The following is a 27,551-nucleotide window of genomic DNA, read 5'->3' as shown; positions in this document are numbered from 1 at the left end:
GGAGTTGCAACGGCTCTGTGTCAAGTGCTGCACAAGCTCTCCATCAAGGCCTAGCATCCACGCGGCCTTATTCCCAGCGCCTGTTATGGCCGGGGTCCCGCTGTTTATGCCTAAGCAGGGAAAAACCTTGGGCATGGCCCGTCTCTCTGGGATCTACTCCAGCTCCAGCAGCTGCACCCCGGCACACCCAGGCCAGGGCCCGGCAGCCAACTTTCCCCCTTTCTCTCCAGAGCAACCTGCCACGCACGTTTCCGCCACGTTCCCAAAATAAAGCTAATAGTTTATTTATAACTCCCTCGGGGTGGGCAGGGCTCTGCACAAGGCGGGAGCACCCCATGGTGTGGTGCCTCCCCACAGCCTGTCACCCCAGACCAGTCAGGGCTGCCCTGCCGGAAGGCTCAGGACTGTCCCAGAGCAGTGGAGCTGAATCCTGGCTCTGACCATCACTGCTGCCCTCACCCTGTTCATGTGTCCTCATCTGGTGCTGGCTGGCTGAGGAGAGCCATGGCCAGCAGCAGGGCACATCCCAGCCTGGGCCTGGTGCTCCGTAGGTGTCCTCCCCTAGAGGTTAAGCCTCGGCTCCTGGGCCCATGGCACAGCACAGCCCCACAGGTACTGGTGGGCAGGGTTGTACCACTCGGGCTGTGGTGACTGGGTGGCTCAGGCAACCCCAGACATGTCCATATTCCTGCCAGCAGTGCCCCAGTGGTGCCCAGTGCTGATTCCACCACCGCTCCCCACTGCCCACAGTTACTGGTGCAGGGAGGAGCAGGGTGAGGGTGCCTGGGTGCCCTCAGATGGTGCCCTCAGATGCACTCCCCGTCTGCTGTGTCTCCTCTTCCCTGTACCATGGCCAGCACCAGCAGGAAGGGCCCTTCCGGCAGAGGAGTAGGCAAATGGCAGCCCGGTTGCTCTGCCGCCCGGATGTGCGGCACTGCGGCAGCAGGGGCTGGCTCCGCCGCCATGGCGCAGCGCTTTGTCTGCGGCTCTGGAGGGTGTCCTCACGGTGAGGGACCCCCGCTGCCGGGAGCTGCCTGCGAGCCCCCCCTCCGGCCGCGTTAGCCGAGCCCCCGGCCCGGCTCGGCCTCGCAGAGAGCGGCGTGGCCTGCGTAGCCGGACAGGGGTGATCGCGGAGCCCCGCGGCGCTGCGGGCTCCCTCTGGAGGCCCCGGTCGCTGTGCACAGCCCGGCCCCGGGCCCCTCGTTCACCGCCGGGAGCACAGCATGCGATGCACAGCCCCGGCTCTCGCCACGGCCGCTCTCCGCCGCCGCAGCGAGGCAGAGGGAGCGCGGCCCCCCAGCGGGGTCTCCCGCTCGGTCTCCCCAGTGCAAAGGCGGGGAGCCCGGAGCCAGAGCCCAGCGCGGGGGGAGCTGTGGCGCACTTGGCCATGGGCAGCCCGGGCTCGCTGCGGGAGGCCCTAGGCAGGTGCTCGGGCCCTGCGGGAGGATGGCTGCGGAAGGAAGCCGGGGGCAGCGCGACGCCGGGGACCCCGCACAAAGCACCGGGGAGCAGGAGGGAGCCGTGTCCGTGGGGCTGGCGCACGGCCGGAGTGTGGGTGAAAGGGTTAAAAAGCCGCAGCGGTCAGGGGGGGCTGCCCCGGCCTGGGAGAGGACGGAAGCAGAGGAGGAGAGGAGAGCATCGCATCCTGCCCGAGGGCTCGCTGAGGCCTCTTTCCCCCAGGAAGCGGATTGCGGGGCTTGAAACCGCTGGGGATGGAGCAGCGGGGAACCGCTGGGCTCAGCCTGGCTCTGTGCCGGCAGCACCGTGTCTGTGCAGGCAGGAAGAGCTGCCTGCATCTGCCGGTAGAGGCAGCCCGGAGTTTTTCCCAGCTGGGCCCGTGTGCCTAGCTTCCCAGGTCCTCCACCTTGCAACCTACCTGCCCTGCTGCTCCCATAGCCCCCCAAAACTTGGAGGGGCAGACCGAAGGACCAGGCAGGGCAAGAGCAGCCCCACAATACACACGGGCAATGGGTGAGAGGCAGGACCTACACCACAAGCTGCTGGGGGCAGGAACCACCACTGCTGAGCTCCTCTGCCCTGCATAGAAGAGCCATTGCTGGGCTGTGGTCAGCTGGAGACCTGTCCCTGACACAGGCATGTGCGGCACAGGTATAGTCCCAGAGGGATCGAGGTCCAGGGTGCCCAGCTGGGTGCTGGAGCTGCTCTCAGGCACTTCCCTGCTCCCAGCCTTCAAGCAGACATGCCAACCCCCACCTCCAGCTGAGGGGGTTACAGGGCCCCAGCCCTGGGCCATGAGGCTGAGCCCTTGCTGGGCTTTGCTCCATCCACCCAAGGTAAATCCAGGTTCACCAGGCTTCCGTGCTCATTGGGTGCCCTTCCTACGCTGGTCCTTGTCACCCGAGGTGGGTACAAGCAGGGTCCACACCAGGACACGGTGCAGCTCTGCAGCCTGGATGCTCTGCACACCCTGCTCCACTGCCAGCCTCCCTGAGGTTGATGGGTGGAGAGCAGAGCCAGCATACATCCCCGTGCCGCAGACCATTACCAAGCCCAGTTTGTCAGCGCTCCAGCACAGTCCCAGGGCTGGCCCCCCGCGTAAGCCACTGTCACCAGCTCGAGAGTCTCCACGGGGGGGTGAGGGGCCGCCCGTTCCATTGCAGCGCGCCCCGAGGAGAGCTGCTCCCGCTGGCCAGGAGATGGGGCTCGCAGCGCGGCTTCCCCCGCCGCCGCCGTGCGGGGCGAGCACACACGGCTGCGGGGCGGCACCCCCGCCTTCACCGGCCACCCCCCCCACCCCCCCCAAGCCTGGCCTGCCCGGCTGGAGCAGCGGGAGAGCCGGGTGTGTGTGTGTGTGCATGGGCGGTGTGCGGGATGCAGCATGGCTGGCGGGTGCGTGCATAGGGTGGGTGTGTTCGGAGTGATGTGCCTGAGGTGTGTGTGCAGGGGAGTGTCTGTGTGTGTGCAGGGTGGAGCAAAAGTACTTATTAGTGGGCCACTAAGATGCTGCAAGGTCTGGAGCAGCTCTGCTCTGGAAACAGGCTGAGAGACCTGGGCTGCTTCAGCCTGGGGAAGAGAAGGCTCCAGGGGGACCTTAGAGCAGCTCCACATGCCTAAAGGGGCCAACAAGAAACCTGGAAAGGGACTTTTTACAAAGACAAGTAGTGACAGGACAAGGAGGAATGGCTTTAAACTGAAAGAGAGAAGATTAAGGTTATCATTAAGAAGTTCTTCCCTGTGAGGGTGCTGAGGCGCTGGCACAGGGTGCCCAGAGAAGCTGTGGGTGCCCCATCCCTGGCAGTGTTCAAGGCCAGGTTGGACACAGAGGCTTGGAGTAACCTGCTCTAGTGGAAGGTGTCCCTGTCCATGGCAGGCAGTTGGAATTGGATGAGCTTTCAGGTCGCTTTCAACCCAATCCAATCTGTGATATGCTGGTGTGTACATGTATGTCCATGGGAGAGTGTGTGTGCAGGGGCTTGACATGGATGGGGGTGTTTGTGCAGATATGGAGGTGTGTTGAGTGTGGGTGCCTGTGTGTGCGGTGTCCAGGGATGCAGGAACTGCTGGCATTGGGATTTGGTGGGAGGACAGCCCCTGCCCCAGCCGCTGCCTGGAAAGCAGCATCGGATGCCCCCACGTGTGGGTACCCATGGGCCCCCTTTTTTGTGCCTGCTGACCCATGGGGTCCCTTCTCTCCCCTCTGCTGCCTGGGTACCAGTGGTGCGCTTTGGCCACAGGCGTGGTACAGGGACACAGAGCAGTGGGTATGGCGGGCAGGAGCAGGCAGAGGGGCAGTGCCAGGTCGGGAAGGCAGGAATCTGTTGTCTTTCAATCCCCCAGCCTCATCCCTGCCTGCCCGGGGGCAGAGGCTTTCTGCATCTCACAAAAGCCAGATTCTCCCCGGAGATAAAGTCCTGTCGCCTTTGTTTTGGGGAGAAAAGACAACAGCGGCTCCCCGCCCCACAACAGAGTCGTTAAGCGAAGGCATTTCCAGGCCAGGGGCTCGGAGCCACATCCCGGGGCTGGAATGAGGAACCAGTCAGTTTCCTGCCGCCCCTCGGGCGCTGTCTCCCTCTGGGCTCAGCGTCTCACTCAGGATCAGAGCCATATCCATCAGGACTCAGCATCCCCCCAAGGACTCAGCATCTCCCTCAGGACCACAGCATCCTCCCAGGAACCACAGCATCCCACAGGGACCACAGCATTCTGCCCAGGACCAGCAGCACAGGGGGGTAGCTGGGGAACTCCTCAGCCGCACTAACACCCCACATCCCATGGAGAGGCCACACAGCCCCCCAGGGCTGGGGCAGGCAGGGTGCAGGGGCAGCAGGGTGCTGTGGGCATGGCCAGGCCAGGAGCGATGCCAGGACCTGGGGGCTGGGGGCAGGCAGCGGGGGGCGGGGGGGGGGATGTAGTGGCAGTGGTGTGTGGGAACGCTGCCTCAGGAAACCAGCAGGATTTACTGGGCTACACACTAAATCCCCCTCACAAAAGGGGCCTGTTCGTGAGGACAGGATGCTGGTGGCTCAGCCACACTTGTTTGGCCAGCAGAGCCTGGCGGATTAAGGACAATTGGTTCAGCCCTGACAGAAAATACCAGGAATGTTAAACAATAAACTGCCTCCAGTTGTCGTGGGGCTGCGGGACGCCCTGGGCTGCCTCCTTGCCCCAGCCCTGGCAGCCCTGTGCCCACAGCCCCCCTGGCATCTGCTGCTGCAGCAATGCGGGATGTACTGGTGCCTGGGGATGGGGTGACGAGCAGCTCCCAGTGCCCGGATGGGCACAGTGCTGGCACCATCAGGACCCCAAAAGCATCTCTGGGCTGAGCTACTGTGGGTTGGGCTGGGAGGACAAGGCACTGCCTGCACCCATGCCATGCTCAACAAGTGAGCAGAAAAGCAGCAAGGCCATAGCAGAGGGTGGCACGTCCCCATTTACCATGTCCACTTGTATCCCCCCACCTGGCACAAAGGATTGATGAACCCACCTTGGTCTTACCCTTTGAAATCAGCTGTGGTCCCGTTTTCCAGGGAAAGGACAACAGCCAGCAAGCAAGAGCAGTGCAAACCTTGCCAGGCATGGGGCGCTGCCTGCCCCCCACGCTGCCCCAAGCATGGAGACCCCAGCTTGGAATGAGGTGGGGGCAAACTGAGCCCCCTCCCTGTGCACCCATTTGTGTCCACTCCTGGTCCTGGCCTGTGGGCAGGCTGGGCAGTTTGCCCTCCAGCGTGTGAATGCCCCATTCAGGGGCTGTGTGAAATGCATTGGTTCTGGCACATTAGTGGACAGCTGGGATCCTTCCCAGGCAAGGAAGGTTTCACTCCTGCTTCTGCCTGCTGTGCTGTAGCTGGGGCTCATCCCAGGAGAGGGGAGCAGGGCTGGGGATGCAGGCTGCAAGCACGCCACAGGGGCTGGGGTCCCCACAGCAGCCCTGCGAGGGGCTGTGACAAGGAGGGGACCTCAGGACAGCTCTAAGAGCTGCCAGGCTCCCCAGCATATGCAAAGTGCTGCACCCATGGCTGAACCAAGCCCTGCACAATGGCAGCCAGAAAGAGCATCCTGAAAGCCCAGACCTCAGCACCATCACAGCAGTGGGCAGGACCGAGGGACCCCTTTTCCAGCTGCCCTGGGCCTAGGTCCTGCCCCACAGGTCCTGCCACCCCCCTCTCCTTGGGCCAGCTTGGGGCAAGTTGTGCTGCAGAGCCAGCTTTAGGCTAGGGGGGCTGTGAGTGCAGCTGGGAGCTGGAGGACGAAACAAGATCCTGGAGCTAACGGCCGGCAAAGCCTGGCCCTAGGTGAAACCCTAGACCTGGAGCAGGCTGGCAGGAGGGGGTGAGACAGCTGCAGCCCTCCCTGCCAGCGCTCTGGGCACCGCGGCCAAGGGGGATGCACAAAGCAGGCACCGGAGAGCAGGGCCTGGGGCTGGATCCCCCCAGCTCATGCTCGCAGGGCTGCGAGGCTCCAGGGAGGCCGTGCACCGTAACTCACTCTTATCTGGAGTCCCGGGGCTGGTGCAGGCAGGGGGGGCGCGGGGGGTCCCCAGGCACGGGGCTGGGCCCCAGAGCGCTTTCCCAGCCTGGGAGCCCGCGGCAGTTGTGGGATCGGTTTCAGGGCGATGCTGGTAGCGCAGTTCATGGTGGCTTAGCACAGCAGCAGCTAATGGGGAACAGATGCGAGGGTGCTTTGTGCCGGAGCGAGTGAGAGCAGGGACATTGCTTCCTGCACCTGTGGCACTGCCTCTTCGTCCCCCAGCAGCACCCACAGGGCCCTGAGCTGGTGAGGAGGGAGCCTTCGGCCCACCTTCCAAGCTCAGCTGAGCCCTTCAGCCCCAGGAGCAGCCCAGAAACTGCACTGGGGTCTATTCCAAAAAAATAATTTATCAGGTCGGTATTTCACATACATAAATATTCATCTCTGTGGCTATGTACAGACGCAGCAGGAGCCCAGCAGGCAGCGGGGCTCCTGCCCACAGACACTTCCACTGAAGCCAAAGCCCAGCTCCCTGGGTGATGCCATGGGCATCCCAGGCAGTGCCTACTCTGCAGAGGCTCTGGCTCTCACTGCCCTGCAATGCCAGGCAGGTCTCAGCCAGGATTGAGGGCTTCGTGCTGAAATGGAGCCCAGAGAGAAGGACACCCTGCCTCAGTGCTGCAGCTCGGAGGCCTACCTGCCCATTGCTCACACCTGACAAGGCAGGGAGCCTGTGGGAACCTGGACCTGCTCCCTGCGAGGGCAGAGGCAGCCTCAGCATCACCCTTCCCTGCCCACCCTTAAGTCCTCACGCTGGGGTAGGAGAAGAGGCGTGGAGCCAGCGGCAGTGGTTCGTGTGTGAAGACAGAATCATCGGAAGAGCAGGAGCTGGCCGTGTCCTCGCAGGAGGGCGAGTACTGCTCGAAGGGCATGGAGAGATCCAGGTACTGTGGGGAGAGATGGCACCATCAGCACCGGTGCTGTCAGTGCCCACGCTGCCCACCCTGCTGCCCATGACACCCCCAGCCACTCACCTCCTCCGAAACGGCTGCCAGGATCTTGTCCAGCCCCTCCACGAGCTGCTTGAAGGTGGGGCGCTGCGAGGGCACGGCGTGCCAGCACTCCCGCATCAGCATGTACCTGCGGTGTGACGGCACGTTAGCGAGGTCTCACTGTGCCCTCTGCCCACCCTGTCTGGCCGGCACTCACAGCTCATGGGTGCAGTTGGATGGCCGGTCCATGCGGTGCCCCTCCTTCAGCAGCTTGAAGAGCTCCTCAACAGGGATGCCAGGGTAGGGGGAGCCCCCCAGCGTGAAGATCTCCCACATCAAGATCCCAAAGGACCACCTGGAATCACACATGGCAAAGTGGTGTCAATCACATCCTAGGACCCCCCTGACCCCAGCTCACCCTCCTGCACTCTGCATGGGAGCAAGGAAGAGACAGGGTGGCATCAGCCCTGGTGAGGATGTGCCCCGTTGCTGCTGTGCCCATGGAGTACCCCTGAACTACTCATGGGGATCCTCCAGTACATGCGCAACGCCACAGTGCTGCCCTGACCCCCACAGGCAGCATCTTCATCCCACACCTGGCAGCACTCTCAGCCCCAGGACTCACACATCGCTCTGGTGGGTATAGACACGATCGAACAGGGCCTCAGGTGCCATCCACTTCACTGGCAGGCGACCCTGTGAGAGCAAACGCCTTGCTCAGTCCTGACTGGAGGTCCCTGTATTCCTCACCCCTCTCTCAGAGACCCCACTCACATTACTGGTTTTCTTGTAGTAGTCAATGTCGTGGACATCCCTGGCCAAGCCAAAGTCAGCGATTTTCATCACACTCTCTGCTGTGACCAGCACGTTGCGGGCAGCCAGGTCACGGTGGATGCACTGCCAGGGAGAACATCACCCATGGAGGGGATGAGATGGTTGCTCCAGCTCTGTGCCACCCAGAAGGTCGGTCAGGCTTTAAGCCCCACATTTTTGGGGAGTTAACTGCCCTGAGCTTTGCTGGATGTAGCTGGGAGGCTCTGGACAACCCAGGGGAAGGGGCTGGGCTCCTTCTCCATGGGGACAGTGGGTTCACCCGGGATACACAGCTCCTCCATCACTGCCATGGCCCCCAAGGCTGTGCTGAGCACAAGCAGTCCCAATGCAGGCTGTGCCAGTCCTACCCGTTTGGACTCCAGGTACTCCATGCCACGGGCCACCTGGTAGACGCATGAGACCAGGTCCTTGAAGGAGAGCTGCTCCTCAGGCATCACAGCCATGTCAAAAGCGTAGTCAGGCATTGGGGGGCGGCGGGCACGGAGGTACTCGCGCAGGTTGCCCTTGGCAGCAAACTCCACAATCACGTACAGAGGACCTGCAAGGGTGTCCACTCCGCTCAGCCCCTGCCCTGTCCCACCACAGCATCCTGCCTGCTACTGAGCCCAACAGTGCCCATTCCTCGCTCCATGCCCATGCCCTGGATGCAAAGCCCCCTCACCGTCCTGCGTGCAGACTCCCAGGAGGTTGATGATGTTCTTGTGCTTGTCCATAAGCTTCATCATCTCCATCTCGGATATGAGATCAGCCAGGTCCTTGTCAGTGGCATTGTCTGGGGAAGAAGGGCTGTGTCACCATGCCAGCAGGGCGGCACCACAGCCTGGCACTGCTGCACCTCCCTGCTTGGGACACTGGCGGAGGAGCCGTTACCTTTCAGCATTTTGACAGCCACGGTGACAGCTCTGTCGGGCCGGTCCCTGTCGATTCCGTAAGCCTCTGCCCGCACGACCTGGCCAAAGCAGCCTTCGCCCAGGGGCTTGCCCAGCACCAGCCTGGCAGGGACAGGCAGAACCATGAGGGAGCACAGGGATTGCTCTGCTTCCCCACAGGGCTGCCCCTCTCCATCCAAGCTGAATCCCAGCACACCAGGGTACACTGGTGCTGAGGTGCCCAGAGATGGCCAGAAACGTCCTCATCCATCACCCATGTGCTGCCATCCCCAGTGCAGCCGCTGAGAGCAGCCCTAACCCCAAACCTGCCCCACACAGCACCATACTTGTCTCGGGGGAACTCCCACTTGGCGTCGAGTGGTAGGTCCAGCTCCATGACCCCAGCCAGCATCGGGGCGCAGCTGGAGGAGAGACGAGTGACACGCATCAGGGATGTGCTGGACTTCCCGGAGGAGCTGGAGTCCAGGGAGAACTGCGGAGAAAGCCCAAGGGACCTCAGCTCCAGAGCCAGAGATCCTCACTTGGAGCCAGGGGGCAAGGGAGCTGCAGGAAGCAATAAGGAGGGCAGCCCTGGGGCTGGCAGCAAGGTAAGGTGCCACACTGTGAAACCAGTCGGTTGTCAAGGTCTCCCCACACCTCCAGGGCTCCAGCTCAGCACCAACCTGTCGGATGAGTGGGAATTTGGAGAGCTTGTGGACTGCCATGGGCTCCAGAGGCTGCTTGCTTGACTGAGTCTGCATCCGGCACAGCACCACGATGATGATGGCCATGGCCACAGCCAGCGAGCCCGAGGTATAGATGATGATGTCTGTGTATTTGGTCTCAGGGGCTTCAGCTTCCTGCACCAGCTCCTCTTCTGGAGGGAGTGAATCAGTGAAACTGAGCCACAGTTCCTGTGTACCAGGGGTCCCAGCTCCCACCCCAGGACCCCAACCCCTACCTGGCAGCACGGTGAGCCAGGCAGACTGGTAGGAGAGGCCGATGGAGTTCCCTGCCAGGCAGGTGTACTCGCCAGCATCCTCCACAGAGACATTGCGCAGGTACAGCACCTCCACCTCAGAGCTGTTGATGTCTGCAGTCTGACAGGGAGAGAGATAGATGGTCAGCATCCCTCCTCCACAGGGCACTCTGTGCAGCCCCATCACCACTTTAGGGTGGGTATCTGGGACCTGGGTGCTTCCAGCCCTTGTTACCTTGAGCACTTGCACGTAGGGGACCCCGTCGGGACCGTAGCTGCTGCCGTTTACCTCGATGTGCTTCAGCCACTGGATGTGAGGCTGGGCATCACTATAAACCTTGCAGAAGAACTCCACATCGCTGCCCACCAGGGCTGTGGTGTTGGCGGGCAGCCCAGCCTGCAAGATGGGCCTGTGCGGGGACCTCTCTGTACACAAAGCAGAGCAGCATCACCAACACAGTGGCCCAGAGAAGGGCTCCTTTCTCCCTCCCTCTAAACTCACAATGAAGCCTCAAAGAGCCCTTCCCCAGCTCCAAAGCAGACCCGTGCAGATCCAAGCCTGGCCTCCATCCCCATGTCTGTTGGGTACAAGGGATGCCAGCAGAGAGGCTCCTCTGCCCCCTTCCCCATGATCCCAACCCCTCTGATATGCATGGGGGAAGCAGGGAGCCAGAACAAGCACCGCAGCGAGGAGCACTCACCCAGCACGTCCAGGAGGTAGCTGTAGTGGATGCTGCCAAACCTGTTCTCCACCAGGCAGGTGTAGTTGCCGCGGTCAGAGGGCACCACGCTCTCCATCACCAGGCTCCAGTGCTGGTGCCGGAGCTGCAAAGGGGCCAGGTAAGGTGGGAGATGTGATGGGGGAGTCGGATCCAGGAGGGGAAGCTGTGGAGGTGGGACCTGTCCCTTACCCGGATGCCTCCAATGCGGTGCTCCCCCCGGAACTCGCGCCCGTTCTTGAACCAGCGGATGCTGGGGCTGGGGCTGCCTGAGGCTGGGCACCGAAACTTCACTGTGTTCCCTGCAGGCACCGCATACAGCTTCTTGTCCATCCGGTGTGGGTGAGTCCAGTAAGGAGCTGGGAGGACATGGGATGTACATCAGGAGGGGGTCAAGGGGCAGCATGGAGGCTGCCAGAGCTGCTCCCAGCCACTTGTGCTGTGAGCAGGAGGCAGCAGTGCCCCAGCTGCTGATCCTGCCTGGGGTGGCCCTGACCTCTGTGCACATAGACGGGCTCCTCCTTTCCATCTCTGTGAGGACCGTCCCCATCACTATCTTCATCATCATCACCTGATGCCAGTGAGTCTGCAAAGGAAAATGGGTTGGGAGGGACATCCCTGCCTGCAGGACTGGGTGGGCAGTGGCTGCCGTGCTGCCCTGGGGGGAGCTGGGTGCTGCAGGGGCTCCTACCCACTACAGAGATGGTGAAGTTGCGCAGGATCTCCCCTGTTCCCCGTGCCCGGCACACATAGAGCCCCGAGTCCTCGTAAGCAACCTCCAAGATCTCCAGCAGGCTCTGCTGGAGGCGGATGCGGCCTCCCGAAGTGAGCGGCCGGGACTCCTTGTACCAGACCACGCTGGCACCGCTCTGGTTGGCATCACAGTACAGCTTCAACACATTGCCCGGGTCCAGCAGGAGATGTTCCTCTTCTGACTCCAGCAACGGGCTCTCAAATAGCTCTGCAGAGACGCCATGAGTGCCCACCCAGGTGATCACCCCTCCTCAGCAGGACCCCACCATGTGCCCACCCCAGTGTGGAGAATACATGGAACAACACAGCCCATGCCCAGTTCTGCCACCCTGGAGGTAGGCGAGGGCCGGACTCTGCCCTGGCGCGCAGGGACATGGCTTCCCCAGCGGCATGTCCCCGTCCAAGGCCACACATGCCACCGTCCTTCTGCAGGGGCCGCTCCCAGCAGTGCAGGGTGCTCGAGCCCATCCTGTCTCACCCGAGGGCACCAAACCCTCCCGGCCACCCGCCATTGGACCTTCACATGCCCCAGGCACGGCTGCGATCCCCACCCCCGCCTGGCTGTGCCCGGCAATGCCGAGGCTTGGATGTGGTGTCCTGCCTGGCGATGGCCATCAGCAGCAGCATGCACATGGAGGGCAGAAACAACCCAATCACCGGAAGAGCAATACCCATCACGGTCCAACTGCTGCATGCAGGGGTCTGGGGGGATACACGTGTATCCCCAGCCCTCTGCATGGCCATTATAGGTGGGATGTGGTGGCCTGGGATATGTCCTCCTCCTGTACCCACCACCGAGAGGCACGGACCATCCAAGACATTTGCACTCCCCACCAAGCCAGGCACAACCGCCACAGCCCACAGCGTTCACACCATCCTGTTCTGCTGCGGGTCCACAGAGCGAGCTGAGCCCCCGTAGCGCAGGGACAGCCTGTTCGGAGCCACCCTGCCCCTTCCAGCCTCCACACCTCCTCGCCCGGTGATGGAGATGCGGATCCCCCGTGCCAGACCCCAGCCGGATGGGTGCCTCCAGCTCCCGCCAGATCAGCTCCGCAGTCGGAGCCATGGCGCTTGCACTCAGCACCCCCAAGGGCTCGCTGCCCAGCCGGGGACAGTATCCAGAAAGCAGGACCCCACTGCAGCGTCCCGAGCCCCGTTTCCCACCCCCCGTTTCGCAGCCGTACCTGGTTCCATCGCCCTGCCCCGGGCAGCAGCCACCAGCAGCAGCCCCACCAGGACCTGCGAGAGGGGCTGCATCTTCCAGGCCCCTCCGGCGCGGCGGCTCCCACCCTGCGGGACAGGCAGGACCCTGGTGAGCGGAGCCGGGAGAGGCAGGGACCCGCCGGCGGGGAGCAGGGGGCTGGTCCCGGGGCACTGTGGGGCGGGGTCCCCGGGGCACGGCGACGGCGGGTGCGCACAGCGTGGGGGCAGAGCACGGGGGTCCCTGGGCACTGGGAGACAGATCCCTACCAGCACCAAACCCCCGCGACGGCTCCGGGGTGGAAGAGTCCCGGCTGGGTGTAAGGAACCGACTCGTGGCCAGAGGTTAATCGGGCACGGGGTGGGGGCCGGGGAGAGGGGTCCCAGTGCGGGATGCGGGGAGAAGTGTCCCGAGGGCGAGGGTCGCGGCGTTACCGGCAGTGACGGGATCCCTCGGCGGAGCCGCCGCGCAGCGCGAGGAGGGCCCGGGCAAAGTCCGGGAGCCGGCGGGCTCAGCGCCACCGCGCCCCACACCGCGGCCCCATGGCGGGCAGGGCTCGGGGCGGCTGCGGACGGCTCCGGGCTCGCTCCGACCCCGTTGTGCCGCCGCTGCGCCTCGCGCGGGCACTTTGTAGGGGCGGGCTCGGGTTACAGCGGCCCCGCCCGGAGCGCCGGAGGGGTGGGGGGAGAGAGAGCTTGGGGAGCACCGGTCCCGAGCCGCCCCTACTGCCACCGGCCCCGCTCCGCGGGCTCCTTCGCGAACCGACCCAACGCGGGATGGGGGGGCGGCACCGGGCACCCCCCCGGTCCCTGCCAGCACCGAGAGGCGGTGCCTGCGCACCCCCCAGCACGGCCCCGCCTCCGCAGCATCGCCCGCGGGTGGGGAGCTGCAGGGGCCTGAGAACCCCCGGGGCTGCTCCCCCATCCCCCCCCCGTGCAGGCCCCATATGTCGGGTCCCCAGGTCGGGAGTAGCACTTCAGGACAAAGCCGCTTCCATCCCCTTTTTCCCCCGTGGCACCCAGGGAGCACCCCGGGGATGCCAAGGGCTCCACGGCAGCGCTGCCCACCCGGCGGGCAGCCCTGGCCTGGGCTGGGTGATGGCGTTGCTGGGTGCCCATCAGCTCGCTCGCTAATTGTGCTGCAATTAGTTGTAGCGTTATCGCTGCTGGTGCCATAAAGTGGCTGTGACCCTCATTAGGAGCCCATAACCGAGCATCGTAAAACACGGCCAGGCTGCAAGCCAGGGTTGGAGTGGCCCTAATCTGATCCATAAACACTTTGCCTTCACTTTCCCCATGCTGCTGCCTGCACCGGGGCGGGCAGACCACACTATGCCCAGGCCCCCCTGCCCACTGGCCCACACCTGGGCACTGGAGGAGCCTGGCCTCAGACCCTCGGAACCAGGACGGTCCCCAGGCACACCTTCCCATGAGCATCCTGCTGCCAGCAAGAGGGGACTGAGGGTGCCGACAGTACATGGGCCGGATCTGGCTCCAGAGCCACTCTCTCTTGAGGCCATCACCCTCTGCTTCACCATCTTCCTGCTTTCCAGCAAAACCTGCTGGGGCCATGGTGAGTCTCACACACAGCCCTGCTCATGCTCAGCATGAATCCTGAGGTTGTGTGAGCAGGGCGTGGGTATCACTGTCACCCCTCACTCCAGACAGCCATGCCAAGAGGGCCAGGGCCCAGCCTTGTCCATGTGAAACCAGCAACTTCCACCATGACACGGTTTCCCTGCAAGGGCTAATTCGTACTATAATATCCCATAGCACCATGCACCCCATGCTGCCGCCCCCGGTGTGCTGTCCCCCCCCCGGGAGTGCAGGAGCACCCGGAGCAGCCTGGGGCCGGCAGCCGCCAGCAGCTGTTCATTCCTGCCGGCGCGTGAAGCAACGAGAACATCAATTTCACGGCGCAGCAGCCGCCCCTGCAGAGCCGCAGCGTGCCGGAAGCACACAAAAACTTTGGGTTCAGCTCAACTCGAACCGAAACCAAATTAAAACCAGAGAAAAGGGGTTTGTTCCCAGCACTGGGAATGCCAGGGGAGAGCTGGGACTCGGGATCCTGTAGGAGTTGCCGTGTGGGATGGGCATGGAGAGAACCCTCCTACCCCAGCGGTGGGTAAGGTGCTGGGTGCAGCAGGGCATGGGGACCGCTGCTGGCGCCTCACCCCGTGTCACACCAAGGGCCAGGGTGATGCTGGCGCAGGCTGGGCCATGGCAGGGCTGCGCCGTGGGCTGCTGGGAATCAGTCACTTCCCTGCCGTGGGGCAGCGCAGGGCCGGGCTTTGCCTGCCTGGCTTGATTTATAACAGCAACTGACAGCACACAAAAAGCCCTTCATGGCAGTGCAGCCCCACCGCCTGCCACCCACTGCCGGCAGCACTGCCACGGCCTCCGCCACACCAGCAGCTCAACAAGCAGGGATCGTGCCAGCACCGGTACCCCCGCTGCGGTGCACCCCTGCCACAGCACCCTCCTTTGCTGCCCCTGCTCCCCCATCCCGCAGGCTGCTCCCATTAGCTGTGGTACCGCAAGGGACACGTGTCCCCGCAGCCACTGAGCCACAAAAGGCAGGAGCACGTCCCCACGACCCCGCAGATGGGGCAGTGAGTGGAGTGCTGCTGTGCAGATGGGGCCAGGGACTTGCTCTGCCCCATGTCCAACCGAGGAGAGGTGACCCCCTGGCCAGACCCTCGCCTCGCTTGTATGCCTAGGGCCCCGCAGCAGTGAGCACACACGAGGGGCTGGGCGCCGGCATGCTGGGCTCCATCCTCCCGCCCCTGCCCCTTCCCCCAGGCAGTAAATCATCCCCGCTGCCCTCATGAAAGGCCCATGTATGCGCTGCCGGCTCAGGGAGCCTGCCTGGTGCCAACAATATTGCTCTTGGAAGGCAGCCGGGGCTGCGGGAACACAGCCGCCCCTTGTGCCTGGCCCCAGCGCTCACCGCCACTCCCGCTGCGGTGGCACCTGTGGCACGGTGGCTCCTGGGGGGGCCGGAGCCCGGGGGGCTCTTTCCTCCTGGAAGTTTCTCTTGGCCTCCCCTGAACAGCTCTTGTTTGGGGCTCCCTGTACCCCGTACGCGCACAGAGCCAGGGGCTGAGGCTGAGCACACTCATGCCATGTGCTGAGGAGACGCGAACCCCTCAGCATGGAGGGGTCAGGCCAGCCCCGGAGCACACAGCTCCATCCAGCCCTGATGGCCTTGACACATGGTGGCTTCTGGTCCTGGCCACAACCCAACGTCCTCGTACCAGTGGGGACCTGTGGGGGCAGGCAGGGGCCAAGCCGGAGGGGCAGGCGGGATGCCCTGCAGGGTCCAGGTCCTGCTCTGGAGGTGAGTACGGGGGCCTGGAGCAGTGCTCACTCCCTGGTCTCTCTTGCCTGCCCACCCTTATCTCTGGCAGGGAGGGACCAATGGAGCAGCCCGGCCTGGTTAAGGTTTAACCAGGCAGAACTTGGCAAACACAAATCTGCTGCTTCCTCTTGGGAGCCAAGAATATGGGGCTTGGTGCAGGGGCTGCCGGACAGGGACACCAGGGACCCTGGCTCTGGCCAAGCCCCCAGCACAGCACAGGAGCACTCACAGATTTGGGCGCTGAAGGCTGTGCTGAGAGCACATGGGCTGGGGCTGGCCTGGCAGTGCCATGCCTCATCCCTGCTACAGCCCTGCTGCCTCTGCCCATCCTGGTTGTGTTGGGAAGCACTGGGGCTGCAGCTGGCACAGGGAATGGGTTGCATAAGGCCAGGATGGGCACTGTTCCCCTTGGGGATGTGGCACATTCCATGCGCTGGGCTGAGCACCATGGTGCCCATCCAGGGGCCGAGCAAGCAGGAGGTTTTGCCAGCCTGCCCTATCCCTCCTGTGGCACTGGGGCTCTTCCCCGGAGTGATGCAGCCATAGCAGAGGGCTGCAAGGCAGGAACAGGGCCCACCCTGCTGCTCCCAGCCCCTAATCGCAAGCAGGCTCCGGGCCCTGCCTCCACATCTGCACCTGATTTACTCGCTGGAGCCAGCGGGGCCATGAGGGATGGCAGCGGCTGGGGCTGCTGCCGGGGCTGAGGCGGGACCCGGGGGAGCAGCGGCTCCTCGGCCAGGCAGGCTCCATGGAGCTGGCTGCGGCACGGGCAGGAGATGGCAGCGCTTCCATGGGGACGTGGCTGGCGGGTGGCTCTGTGCCCTGCGCGGTGCCTGCCAGCCTGGAGGCGCTGGGGCTCGGCCTGGCACAGGAGCCAGAGCCTCAGCCCGGAGAGGTGCTGCTTGCAGAGGCCCTGGCGGGGAGGAGCGGGACTGGGCAGCCCTGGCCAGAGCCAGGCAGGGCATGGGGCTGACAGCTCACCAGCACTGGGGCACAGCCTGGGGACAAGGGCCACGCTCCATCCTCAGCCTCTCCCAGCATGTGGGATGGCTCTGGTACCACAGCAAGGCTCCAGTTCCTGTCCCATCCATTCCTGAGGGTGTCCATGGATGCTGGGATCCCTTCAAGAGCCATCCAGCAGCAGGATGGGCAGCCATCAGAGTGGGGACACCAGTGACTTTGGCACATACCTGGTCTGTGTGCTTGGAGCACAGAGATGAGGCTGGTGTGGACCCACCATGGGCACTGCAGCCACCAGCATGGCTGGCAGGGGCTCCTGGTTGTGACTGCCCTAGCACGGGGGCTTGCCAGCCACCCTGCTGCTGGCAAAGGGGACATGCCAGGGGTACAGGCAGCACCAGAGCCACCAACTGCACCTGTCCCAGTGAGCGCCTGTACACATGGAAGGGCTGAGAGGTGCCAGACACGCCACAGCCCTGCAGCGAGGAGGGGAAGGGGTCAGAGAGGGACAGGGTGGCAGCAGCTGGCACCCTGCCCTGGCAGAGCCGTGTGCCACTGGAGGCAGACACAGCCTGTCCCTCCTAGCACTACTCACACAGCCGATGGCAGTGCTGCCCGCGGTGCCAGCAAAAGGCCCTGCACTGCTCCTGGGTACACTGGTCCTAGGGACACTGGTCCCATGCGCTCTTGCCTCCAAAGTCTGCCCCATCGAGCAAGCTGCCCTCGAACAGGACAGCAGCAGAGCATTGTGTGTTTACCATCACACTGCTCTGGCAGCACAGAACAGTCCAGTGCCAGTCATGGATGTTTTCAGCACAGGCTGCACAACAGCTTGCGCAAGTGCCAGCAGCCTCCCAGCTCAGACTGTTCCGTCTTCCCCTTGGTGACTGTGGTGTGCCCAAGCCCTCATGACTTGCCAGAGCAGCACAGAGGAAGGCACTTACTGCCTTGGTCTGGACCTCAGGGTGCCACAGGATGAGAGCAGGGCCTGGAGGGCAGATGGGAACACAAGCTTCCCGCCCCTCCCAAATATTTTAAAGGTGTCTGCATCCTGTTCTTTGCTTTGAAGTATGGCAAAATCCCAGGAAGGGCTCTAGCAGATAGACAGCACCCAAAAGTAGTAATAAACACTCTATTTGGAGAGCTTCACCTTAGGGAAACAGCAGATACATAAACACTGTGTACAGGGGAAGGCAAAGCTGTCAGTACACAGACAGGAGTGACACACCGGACTGGGCAGTGCTGGAAAGAGGTCCCTCTTGGTGTCGATGCACGGCACTTCTAGTGCACACCTGCCCTGGTACAGCAGGATGAGAGCAAAGCAGCAGAGATCGGAGCTGGAGGCTATCCAGGGCTATCAGGCACACAGTTTCCTTCAGGTCATCACAATTTTCTACTCACTGATCAGCTTCCAAGGTTTAAAAGGACTCCCCTCTGTAGCAGGAGACTAAGGTCATGCCTCAGCAGCAGAGCAAGCCCGGAAAACATTAGGAAGGCGAACCCAGACCAGCAGGAGCCTGTCCTAAGGGAAGATGGCAGATTCTGTGCAGGGTAAAAGAAAACAAAGCTCATGCATAGCCTGGAGTGGGGAAGGGAAGGCAGGCACTCCAAGCACTGGGATTAGCAAACACAACGCTCTCTCCTTACTTAACCTGACCAGCGGATTCGGGAAGTGACTCTCCAGCACAGCTCAGCTGCTCCCCTGGCACACAACCTGCGAGCTGAGGGCCCAGAGGGTCCTCCAGCAGCTGCTGGGGCCAGGCAGGAGGCAGCAGCCTGGCTCAGCCTGCCCTGGCATGCTGGGACATGGGATGCTTGACTCAGAGCACTGGCACTGAACATGAGGGCACCCCAACGCCTGGACTCTTGCAGTGGGCTAGCAGAGAACAGGCAATACCTTAGCTTAAAGCAAAGCATCTAAAGAACTCATCCAAAACACACAGGTCTCAGGTGGTGCCCTTCTTTCTGGGGTTCTAACAGATCTGGTACATTAGCACCATGAAGAGACCATCAGTCTTAATTTCTGGGTTTGAAATAGAGAGCACCCTTTTTTCTGGGATGGTAGAAATGTGTAAGAACTTTAGAAGAGAGCTGGGCAAGTAGTGTCTAATGAAGGACTAACCAAGGCAGGTTTACCAAAGATTGTGGATTTTTAGTCAGCTCATGGTTTGACTATGTTATACTATAGTCTTCTGCTGCATTTGGATTTATTCTCTCTCTTTTCGCTTAAAACCCTCCTTCCTCAGAGTATTTTGGTAGCAGCAGCGAAAATGCTGCACTTCCATGCAGACCCTGACAGAATTAAGAGATGAACCCACCCTGCTCTACCTTCCTCTGCTGATTGCATTCAGACCTTGGAGATCTCCATCGCTGCCAAGTTTGGCTGAGTTTAAGTCACAGGGGGTAAAGACACACACCGTGAATGATCACATACACCTGTTTCCATAGGAAACCAGGCTGAACAGTTACTTCCACATGGAAACCCTCGGAGCAGAGGGCTGGGGTGAGCCAGAAGCTCTAACCCTTCTTGCAGCCCTGCGCTCCCACCAGCAGCAATTTACACGCTAGAAGTTGTTACTACATGTGAGACAGACCCAAATAACCCAGCTCCAGAACCAGCGGCTGCAAAAGGCTCTGATGGCAATCAGTGACTCATGGAACCCTGCACACAAACCTGACTGGAGGAGGCACGGAAGGAGATACCACACTGGTTATTTCCTACTTTAACCTATACAAAGCCAAGCAGCCTGCACCATGTCCCATCCATGCTGCTCACTATGATCTAGAGGAGCTCTCCTCCAGCAAAAGCCACCTCTGAGCATGGGATGCTGCCCTCTAGGTGCAGCAATCCATTATTTGCTCTGGTGAGGGAGGAGGTGGCCACTATCAGCCTGTTGCCAAACCCTCCTTTAACCAGGTACACACTTTCTCTCACACCGCACCCACCTTCACAGGAAGCAATTACACAATGAAAACTACTCTAAGGGAGTGAAGTATTTGCTGTCTAGCAAGTCTCTTCCAGCTGGATCCTTTTCCTGACAGATTCAGTCCCCGTTCTGCTCAACGGGTGCATACAGGAGGGTAGGGCTTTGCTTATCCAGAGGGATAATGAAACCATTGTGGGCTGGCAAAGGATGTGCGTTCTTGGGCCACCAACAACTCCAAGAACAGTGCTGCAACTTGCTCTAGAAGTCTTGGCTGAAATAACTGTAGCCTCCTGGGGCAGTTGACTCTTCCCGGACATACTGCTGGGGCTGGAATGGTCCAACAACTGACACTGCTCCTGGCATCCTGGACATCGAAGGGAGCGAAAGGAAGAGAAGGGAAAAAAGGAGACAATGTCAGAAGTGCTCTGAAACCTGCCAGCTGCAATCACTGCTCAGCAGGCATTGCCATCAGTGGAGCAACAGCCTACTGCAGCCAAGTAAACAACTTGCCAGAAACAGATTCCAAGTGCATCCTTGCCCTCCATGCCTGTGTGTAAACAGACACTGTTAGCATGGCAGAATTAGGTACCACACAGCTCAAGGACTGTTATAGAGCTTCCATTACAGAGCAAGTGTTCTGCCTCTCTTCAGGCTGCAGGAGCTGGCCTGGAGCAGGGCCGAATGGCTGGATCCAGAAACAGTGTTCCAAAAGGGAGTTGTGTGGCTGCAGCAACTCAGACAACGTCCATGTCCTTAAAGGGAACATTTATGTGTATGTGTGTGTGTTGGGAATATCCTCAGTGTTATTTGTCTAGAACGGAATACTTGCTATTCACTGATCCAGTTGTGCCATTCAAGAGCCAAAACTTGCCTGGGCTGACAGATGGAGCACGTGTCTTCCAATCAAGTACTCCAGAGAGCCAAGGGAGCATGAAGCTCTTATTCCACAGGCAACAAGAGATCCCAGTTTTCCTCCTGTCCTCTCTGGGAAATTTGGCTAGGAGTCTGTCCTCGCTTCAGGTAGGATTTTCCCAATACCACTTTCTTCTATGCTCATCTCTAAGCAATCCTAGCTCATTACTGAGCCTCTTTTAGCAAATGCTTTGAAATTAGAGATCTGAACTTCGACAGTGTCCAGAACAAGTATTTTTTGTATTAATCATTTGGCAGCCTAATTTTTCTTTTTTTATTAATCATGTATGCAGGGATGCCATTATTTAACTCACCAACTCTGACAGTGAGCTCAGGAATACAGGCTTGGTTCTGACTACATGCCAAATTTTAAGATGAGCAACCCCAAGAGAGATTAGAATGGTAAAAACATCCCCCCTGAGCCAGGCTTTAATTAAATTAAAGCCTAAGTTGTTACAGAAACCATGTTTAATGTGTGTCAGGCTGGACACGCTCCCTACAAAGGTCCACACTGTGCTGAGCTATTAAGAACCAGAATCAACGGCAGGGCGCTTCTGCTTCAGCAGCATCCCAGAGCTGTCTGCAGAGGGAGCTGCCGAAGTGAACCGGCTTCAGAACAAACAGCACAAGCTTGCACAAACCCTGCCGTTCTGCTTACAAGTCAGCTGGAAATATGCATTGAAAACTGCATTTTAAGTTATATTTAAGCCACTGATTTGAACAGCAAGGCTGGAAACACTCTTAGACAAGAAGGTTACTTACTGATTCTTGTGTTTGAAGCCACTGATGTGAGCTTGGTACTGCTCTATGGAGTTCAGTACTATGTTACATGTGCTGCAGGGGTACCCCTTCCCAGCTGAAACAGACAGCAGTATTAGCACACACAGCTAGCCAACAACTTGGTGCCTGAGTTAGAAACAAGTGAGATAATCAATCATCTGATGTGTTAAACAACTTCTAAACAAAGACAAAGAGCGAATCAAGAGCCTGACTAGATGGGGAGGTCACTGAATCCCACTACCCCACCTCACAGCCAGTCACTGTGAGAGAATCCCTAAGCCAGAAATGCTTTCCTGGTCAGAACATGGATTTGTTTATCTATAAAAGCAAAGACACATTTCCTATAAACGGTTCAGACATAGTAAAAGTCTCAGCATTAGGACACCAACCCTGATGATGCACTGCAACAATATTTATCTCCCAAATTCCCACTCTTCCTGACCTGTACATCTCATAAACAGAAAAGGAAGAAGATAATTTGTAAGCTTGTAGTGTTTCAATAAAAAAAAGCAGCCAGAGGAGATTACACACAATGTCCAGCTCCACAGTGCAGCATTCTGCTAAGCCTTGCTCAGGTGCCAACTCAGAATATTAAGCTTTCTCCTCAAGCAGTTTGGTTACACTCAGAGTATCAGTTAACTGCAAAAAAAAAAAAGGTTTCCAACAATAGTAGTACCAGACAGATCAATGGTTTTGTGTAACATGACAACTCCAGCTGGAATTAAAGTTCAGGAGGTCACAGATACCAACCAGGCAAGCATGGCAGCACAGCTCAGCACAGGAGTCTGTAACAGGGGAAAATCCTGGCAGCTGTCCTCAAGACATTAAGTGCTCCTGTATTTGGGCTCGCTGGGGAAGGGCTCTTGCCTGTCTTGCAAGGAAAAGTTCCTTAAGGTGAAAGACCAGACTCACCCCAGGGGTGCAGAGCAGCATAATTACTGAGTGAGAAGCACAGCACATGATGTAGCAGACATTTCCCCACTCGTCTGCTACACCTCAGGAAGGTTTGAGACTCTAGTGAGACATCCAGCTCTCAAAACAGAGATAGACTTGGGAGGAAAGGCCAGAGGAGCTGTTACACCCCTCGTGTCTGCTACCCTGCACAATCGAGTCAGGATCTCTGTGTTGTAAATCTGGCAAACAGCAGTGTGCAAAGAGTTGTCTAAACTGTCCCCCTGCACCTCAAACAGCCAGTTCCTAGAGGAGCTTTAAGCAGACAAACAACTTGGTGTTGTGCTGCAAAGAACATATCTTTACATGCTGCCAGACAGGTCCCAACAGAGAGTTCAGAGACAGGCATGGCTGTTAGGACACAGAGGTGGGCAGAAGAAAACACCTCTGACTGCAGCCCATCACATCCAAGCAGCCCCTGACTCCAAAACCTCTCCTGAATGGCCCAAGGTCCACAGAGGTGCGTCCTCAGGTACTGGGGTCCTGCTGGTGCTTGAAGGAACACATCCATCAGGCAGGTGAGGACACTGCCCACCTGCCCAGGCTGTGGCTCTGCCACTGTCAGCACCTGACTCACACTGATTGGAACCATTCATCAGAGCTCACTAATTAGGTGAAGAGCAGATGGGTTCTGCTGGAGAGCGAGCACCTTCCATCTCCCACATGACTACATGAGGTGGGAAGGAATATTACTTGGATAATTGAGCCTCATTTCTCATAAGTGCTACCAGTATCTAAAGGTGGCCTGAAAAGAATTAGAATAATTAATCTTCTGCTTGTGTGGGTTTTTACAACAGAGAACAAAGCCCTCAAAGAAGATTTAAAGATGATTTGTCTGCTTATTATTTACTTCAAGCCTCCAGCAGGTACTAGACTTCTTGGCCCAACAGAAGGCTGCTGGGAGAAACAAGGGAGTTTACTGTGAGCTCCTAATGCTTTTACTGGACTCTAAGGGCCTTCATTGTGTAGAAGTGCTCATAAGCAGCAGATCATAAACCAAATGAGTTTTAGCTGTCTGCCTAAAGTTCCTCCTTAATAGCTCTTTTTCATTTTTTTTCCCCCACATTCCTGCTTGCTGCAGAGAGAGTTGCATTAGTTCATCAGATGAAGTGCCCACACAGAGACAGAAAAGCATCCAGGGAGAAATCTCTCTGGCTTTCATGTGCTTTGAAGCAGCAGGTGCAGTTAAACCTATTTCTTCCATCTTTGGTAAGTCCCCTCCAAAGATGTTTTTTGAAGCACCAAATGACACTTTTATCTTTCCATTTTGGATGCAATCACCTAGCTGGAAACAGCACTGGCCAAAATCCCTGGATTATCCGAACAAAAAATAAAAAGGATACATCCCTGATTAGACAACATTGCAAAATACAGCACAAAGCTTGTCATGAGTAGCTACAATCTAAAACCTCTCCTGCTGCCAGGGGGTTAGAACATCAACCAAATCAATCTTAAGGCATATAATCAAGATCCTCATCATAAGCAATTCTTCCCTGCTCCCTCCACACAGACTCTCATCCAAAGACCTGTCAGACACATACTGCTGCTCTCCAGCTATTTATTCCCTGCCTGCTGAGAACTCACCCATGAAGGACGACGCCGGTGCATCAGGGGTTCGGCCATAGTGTGCCATCAGCTTGTGTTTGGTCTCTTGCTTTCTGTGCTTCTTGCCTACATAATGCTGTTTTGCCATAAGGGGGTTGTTGAAAGTGGCGTGGCAGAGGCTACAGAACTTGTCTGGGTCAGTAATGTCCTTGTTCTCTTCGTTAGAAGACACAGTAGAGGTGGGGAGTGCCGCAGGATGTTTCAGTGGGGGCACTGCTTCTGTAGGGTGAATCCAAACTCCTGGTCAGTCCCAGAACTCAGAGGTAAAGAATAGTCACATTATTTCCCTAAAACCCACGTTAAAAAAAATAGCCCACTACACCTAAAACCCAAACCCAGACAGAGAATGTAAGACATCTAGATAAATTCACATTGCTCCTAAGTCTTCCCTTAACACTGCAGAACTGAATGGTGTGCGGTAAGACAAGAGTAGGCCAGGAAAACTTCTAGGGTTAAAAAAACCCAACAGATTTGTGTATTTCTCCTTAACACAAGCATGGCTATATTCAAGAAACCCTGGATATGAAGGAGCTTCCACCTTCTCTTACTACCACTCAGCTAGAATACAGGTACCAGTAACTGTGTAACAAAGACAAGAATGTTTTGGGAAACATGGTGCAGCTGCAGGGCTTGATCCTGAACCAGGAGGAGTCTTGCCTGAGAAGTAGCATGAATGAGCCAGGTCTGACATGGAGAAGCGGCTCTTCTGTCTGATGGAGAAACCTGCACCCTCTCATTACAAGATGACAAAGACCTGAGCAAGGAACCTCCTAAGGATCAGAGAGCTCCTCTCATGCCGAAATGGAAGGTATGCACCAGACTACTCATGTACATCTTCTCCTTCCTGAAGACTCTGCTCATTCCCATGGGCCACCCTGACCCCAGAGGTGGCTTCGCTGTGCAACACAAAGCAAAGCCATGAAGACCCCCTGGGATAGCATCTGCCTGGAAGATCCCAGCTCACAGCTAGCACAAGCTGCTACCCTCAGGTGCACTCAAAGGCTGTGCTCTTCCCCAATCCTGACCAGCTACAGCACTCCAAGCTCTTGGCTGACTTCCTGCCCTGGACAGCTGGTCTTCCCCCAGATCCTCTGGGCTCTTCTGTCTGAGACACACAGGCAGCTGCACTGGGTCAGACCCGAGGTCTGCCTGAACTGTCTCACATCATGACAGCAGTCAGCGGTAGGTGCCGTGGGAAAAACACAAGGTCAGGACAAGCGCATACTGATGTTTCCCAGTTACACTCTCCCAGTCCCCAGCGATCTGCAGCTCACAAGTTCTTGAACTCCAGAGGCTCCATCTTTGTAGCTGATCAGCCCTGATGAATTTGCTGTATCCAAGTTTCACCCATCACTTCAGTCCCTGTAAGCTTTTAGCGAGCACTGTAACCTGTGACAAACATTTCTACACACAGGGATGGGTACAATGCTGCCACAAGCTGCATTTCTCCTCAACAAAGCAACACAAAACAACACACAAGGTTCCGCCAACACCAGCCCACCAAGCTGGCTTCTGAGAGGCCAAGTTTCTGGAAGTGTACTCTGTGGCTTACTCTGCTTCACAGTAAAGAGTGCACACATCCTCATAAGAGCTTACACTTGGGGACCAACAAACCTCTTGACTTTTATATGGCTTGAACAGCCTCTCAGTACAATCTGCAGGTGCTGCAGACAGTCATACCTTCCAGTCTGGGGGACTGCTGCTTCATGTTCTTGGCATGAGTCTTGCCCAAGTAATGAGATGTTGCCACTGCTGGCGAGGAGAAGGTCATGTTGCAGATGGGACAACACTTGTTCCTGTCTTCCCCGTTGCTGCCTTCTTGCTTGCTATCCTGTGCACACAGAACCGCAGAGGGGCTGAGGCTGGGAGGGATTTCTGCAGGTCACCTCATCCAACCTTCTTGTGCTAAGAAGAAACACTAAGGTTTGGGGGTCTAAATAAACAAGGTAATTGCGGACACCTGTGTTAAGTTAAAGACGTATGACTGAGGAGGATGGATTAAGGATAAGGTTAAGTTTGTGGCTACTAGAATTGGAACAGGCAGCCTTTTACTCTGTGAGGTGTGAACTGAGCAACACAAACACTGCTATCAGCTGGGTCATCTGCAACACGACGCCGGCGGAGCAGGCGGCAGCAGTCATTTCTAAGCCTAACACTATGTGAGAAGGCATCTGCTTTTATTTCCCCCCCCATCCCAGCCTGCAAATGTTGGGGAGTTAGAGATTAAAGCTGAAGCAATCGTAGAAGTAGAATCTGTTTCCCAAATGAGTCACGGGGCAGACAGATGGCCGAGTGGAATGTGGTGCCTTTACTGACCAACACGCTCCAGCTACCAGCCAAGGAAACCTATATAAGCATAAACCAGACCACTCGGGAACAAGAGTCCCAGTAGACAGTCAACCCAACATGCTCTCATGACAGTAAAGGTTATGCAATGACACTCCTGACAAGCTGTTGCTCCCATTCAGCTTTTCCCTGCCCTTTTGAGCAAGACTATCAATAAAAGGCAACATGCATTTGTTTAACTGGGGAAGACATACTCACAGAGGCTATTTAAATGAGAAGGGCAGCAGAAACTGTGCTTGCTAGGACAAGGCCCAGTAACACACCTACCATCAAGCTCTTCACTTATCACAGGTTCCTTTCCAAGGGTGTTTTCATACTCATAAGATGGTTTGGGTTGGAAAGGACCTCAAAGCTCATCCAGTTCCAACACCCTGACACGGGCAGGGACACCTTCCACTAGAGCAGGTTGCTCCAAGCCCAGTCCAACCTGGCCTTGAGCACTGCCAGGGATGAGGCAGCCACAGCTTCTCTGGGCACCCTGTGCCAGCGCCTCAGCACCCTCACAGGGAAGAACTGCTGCCTAAGAGCTCATCTAAATCTACAACTATAAAAGTGCCGGGGCCGTACAACAGTCTCTAGTCCAGCAGGTCCCAGGTATTTCAGCTCTACCCCCTCACCTGCTTCGCATCCAGCTTCATCTTCTTCCCGGGGCCGCGCTCCTCCCCGCCGTGAATGGACAGGTACCGCCTCACCTTGTTGGCGTGCTTCTTGCTCTGCGGAAAGCAGACAGAGACCGGCCCGCCCGCTGCTCAGCGCTCCGCGGTGCCCGGCGACGGCGGGCGGCGGTCCCCGCTCCCTACCTGGTAATGAGCCAGCCTCTGGGACTCGGAGATGAGCAGCGCGCTGCACACCTTGCACTGCGCCTCCGTGAAGATGTGCCCGTTCTCCCGGATCAGGCGCTCCACTGCGGAACACACACAGGCACCACACACAGCCAGGGCGTCAGCCGCCCGGGCAGGCCGCACACCTCCAACCCCACCGCTTCGTTCCCCAGCTCCTCACCCGCCTCCTTGCCCACCGGCAGCCCCGCGGCGTCCCCGTTGCTACCCGCCCCGTCCGCCATCGCCGCCGCCACCGCCTCCCTCAGCTCTCGCGAGAACCGCCCGCTCCCTGCGCTTAGCAACAGCGGGGAGGGGGTGCTCTCCCGCGAGACCTTGGAGGGAGGCGGTGGTGGCCATGTTGGTTGTGGGCAGGATGGCGGGGACCGGCTGCTCCTCGCCTGTGGGGGTGGGTCAGTAGAGCAACCGCTTGCTGCGGTGACGGTGACTTGTGAGGCACCCAGGTTTCGCAGGTAGAGGGTTGAAGGTACTCCTCCCCACCGCGCTGGCCTCCTCCCTGGAAACCGGCGCCCATCACTCTGCCTGCGGCACCCGGTACCGGGATGAGAAAATGGCGGCAGCTCCGACACCTTCCGGCGCACCCCGGGACAACGAGC

At 58.7% G+C, this 27,551-nt stretch overlaps 1 protein-coding gene and 1 long non-coding RNA gene across 4 annotated transcripts; both read right to left on the bottom strand.

Moving 5' to 3' along the window:
• Positions 1 to 6,346: 6,346 nt before the first annotated feature.
• FGFR4 (fibroblast growth factor receptor 4) lies at positions 6,347 to 27,513 on the bottom strand. Of its 3 annotated transcripts, XM_080627000.1 has the most exons (19): positions 27,119 to 27,513; positions 26,917 to 27,020; positions 26,734 to 26,829; positions 25,451 to 25,601; positions 23,750 to 23,989; positions 10,514 to 10,680; positions 10,304 to 10,427; positions 9,838 to 10,028; positions 9,585 to 9,723; positions 9,307 to 9,500; positions 8,971 to 9,116; positions 8,625 to 8,746; positions 8,416 to 8,526; positions 8,102 to 8,292; positions 7,695 to 7,817; positions 7,546 to 7,616; positions 7,138 to 7,275; positions 6,963 to 7,068; positions 6,347 to 6,875 (listed from the first exon to the last, which is right to left on the bottom strand). In XM_080627000.1, exons 1-19 carry the CDS (start codon positions 27,177 to 27,179, stop codon positions 6,729 to 6,731), a joined length of 2,622 nt encoding a protein of 873 aa, XP_080483126.1. In that variant the 5' UTR covers positions 27,180 to 27,513; the 3' UTR covers positions 6,347 to 6,728. The 3 variants fall into 3 exon arrangements, with proteins under 3 accessions (XP_080483126.1, XP_080483128.1, XP_080483127.1); XM_080627002.1 differs by lacking the exons at positions 23,750 to 23,989; positions 25,451 to 25,601; positions 26,734 to 26,829; positions 26,917 to 27,020; positions 27,119 to 27,513 and adding exons at positions 10,818 to 10,907; positions 11,013 to 11,282; positions 12,259 to 13,107; XM_080627001.1 differs by lacking the exons at positions 23,750 to 23,989; positions 25,451 to 25,601; positions 26,734 to 26,829; positions 26,917 to 27,020; positions 27,119 to 27,513 and adding exons at positions 10,818 to 11,282; positions 12,259 to 13,107.
• LOC308225829 lies at positions 17,714 to 19,659 on the bottom strand. The gene is made up of 2 exons (XR_013957788.1): positions 19,542 to 19,659; positions 17,714 to 18,137 (listed from the first exon to the last, which is right to left on the bottom strand). It is a non-coding gene; the product is annotated as an uncharacterized lncRNA (long non-coding RNA).
• Positions 27,514 to 27,551: the final 38 nt, after the last annotated feature.

Source organism: Psittacula echo (assembly GCF_963264785.1).
Source record: "Psittacula echo genome assembly, chromosome: 11".
NCBI lineage: Eukaryota > Metazoa > Chordata > Aves > Psittaciformes > Psittacidae > Psittacula > Psittacula echo.
Note: the sequence above shows the minus strand (reverse complement) of the source record. Positions and strands in the feature narration are given on the sequence as shown.

What these genes read in the sequence shown, in the direction of transcription:
- FGFR4 (XM_080627000.1), bottom strand. Translation starts at nt 27,179, where the DNA reads ATGGCGGACGGGGCGGGTAGCAACGGGGACGCCGCGGGGCTGCCGGTG. An exon ending in AGAGGCTGGCTCATTACCAG is followed by an intron (nt 26,830 to 26,916) that starts GTAGGGAGCGGG and finishes TGCTTTCCGCAG; the next exon opens with AGCAAGAAGCACGCCAACAA. An exon ending in CCTACGTGCAAGTGCTCAAG is followed by an intron (nt 9,724 to 9,837) that starts GTAACAAGGGCT and finishes TCTCCCTGTCAG; the next exon opens with ACTGCAGACATCAACAGCTC.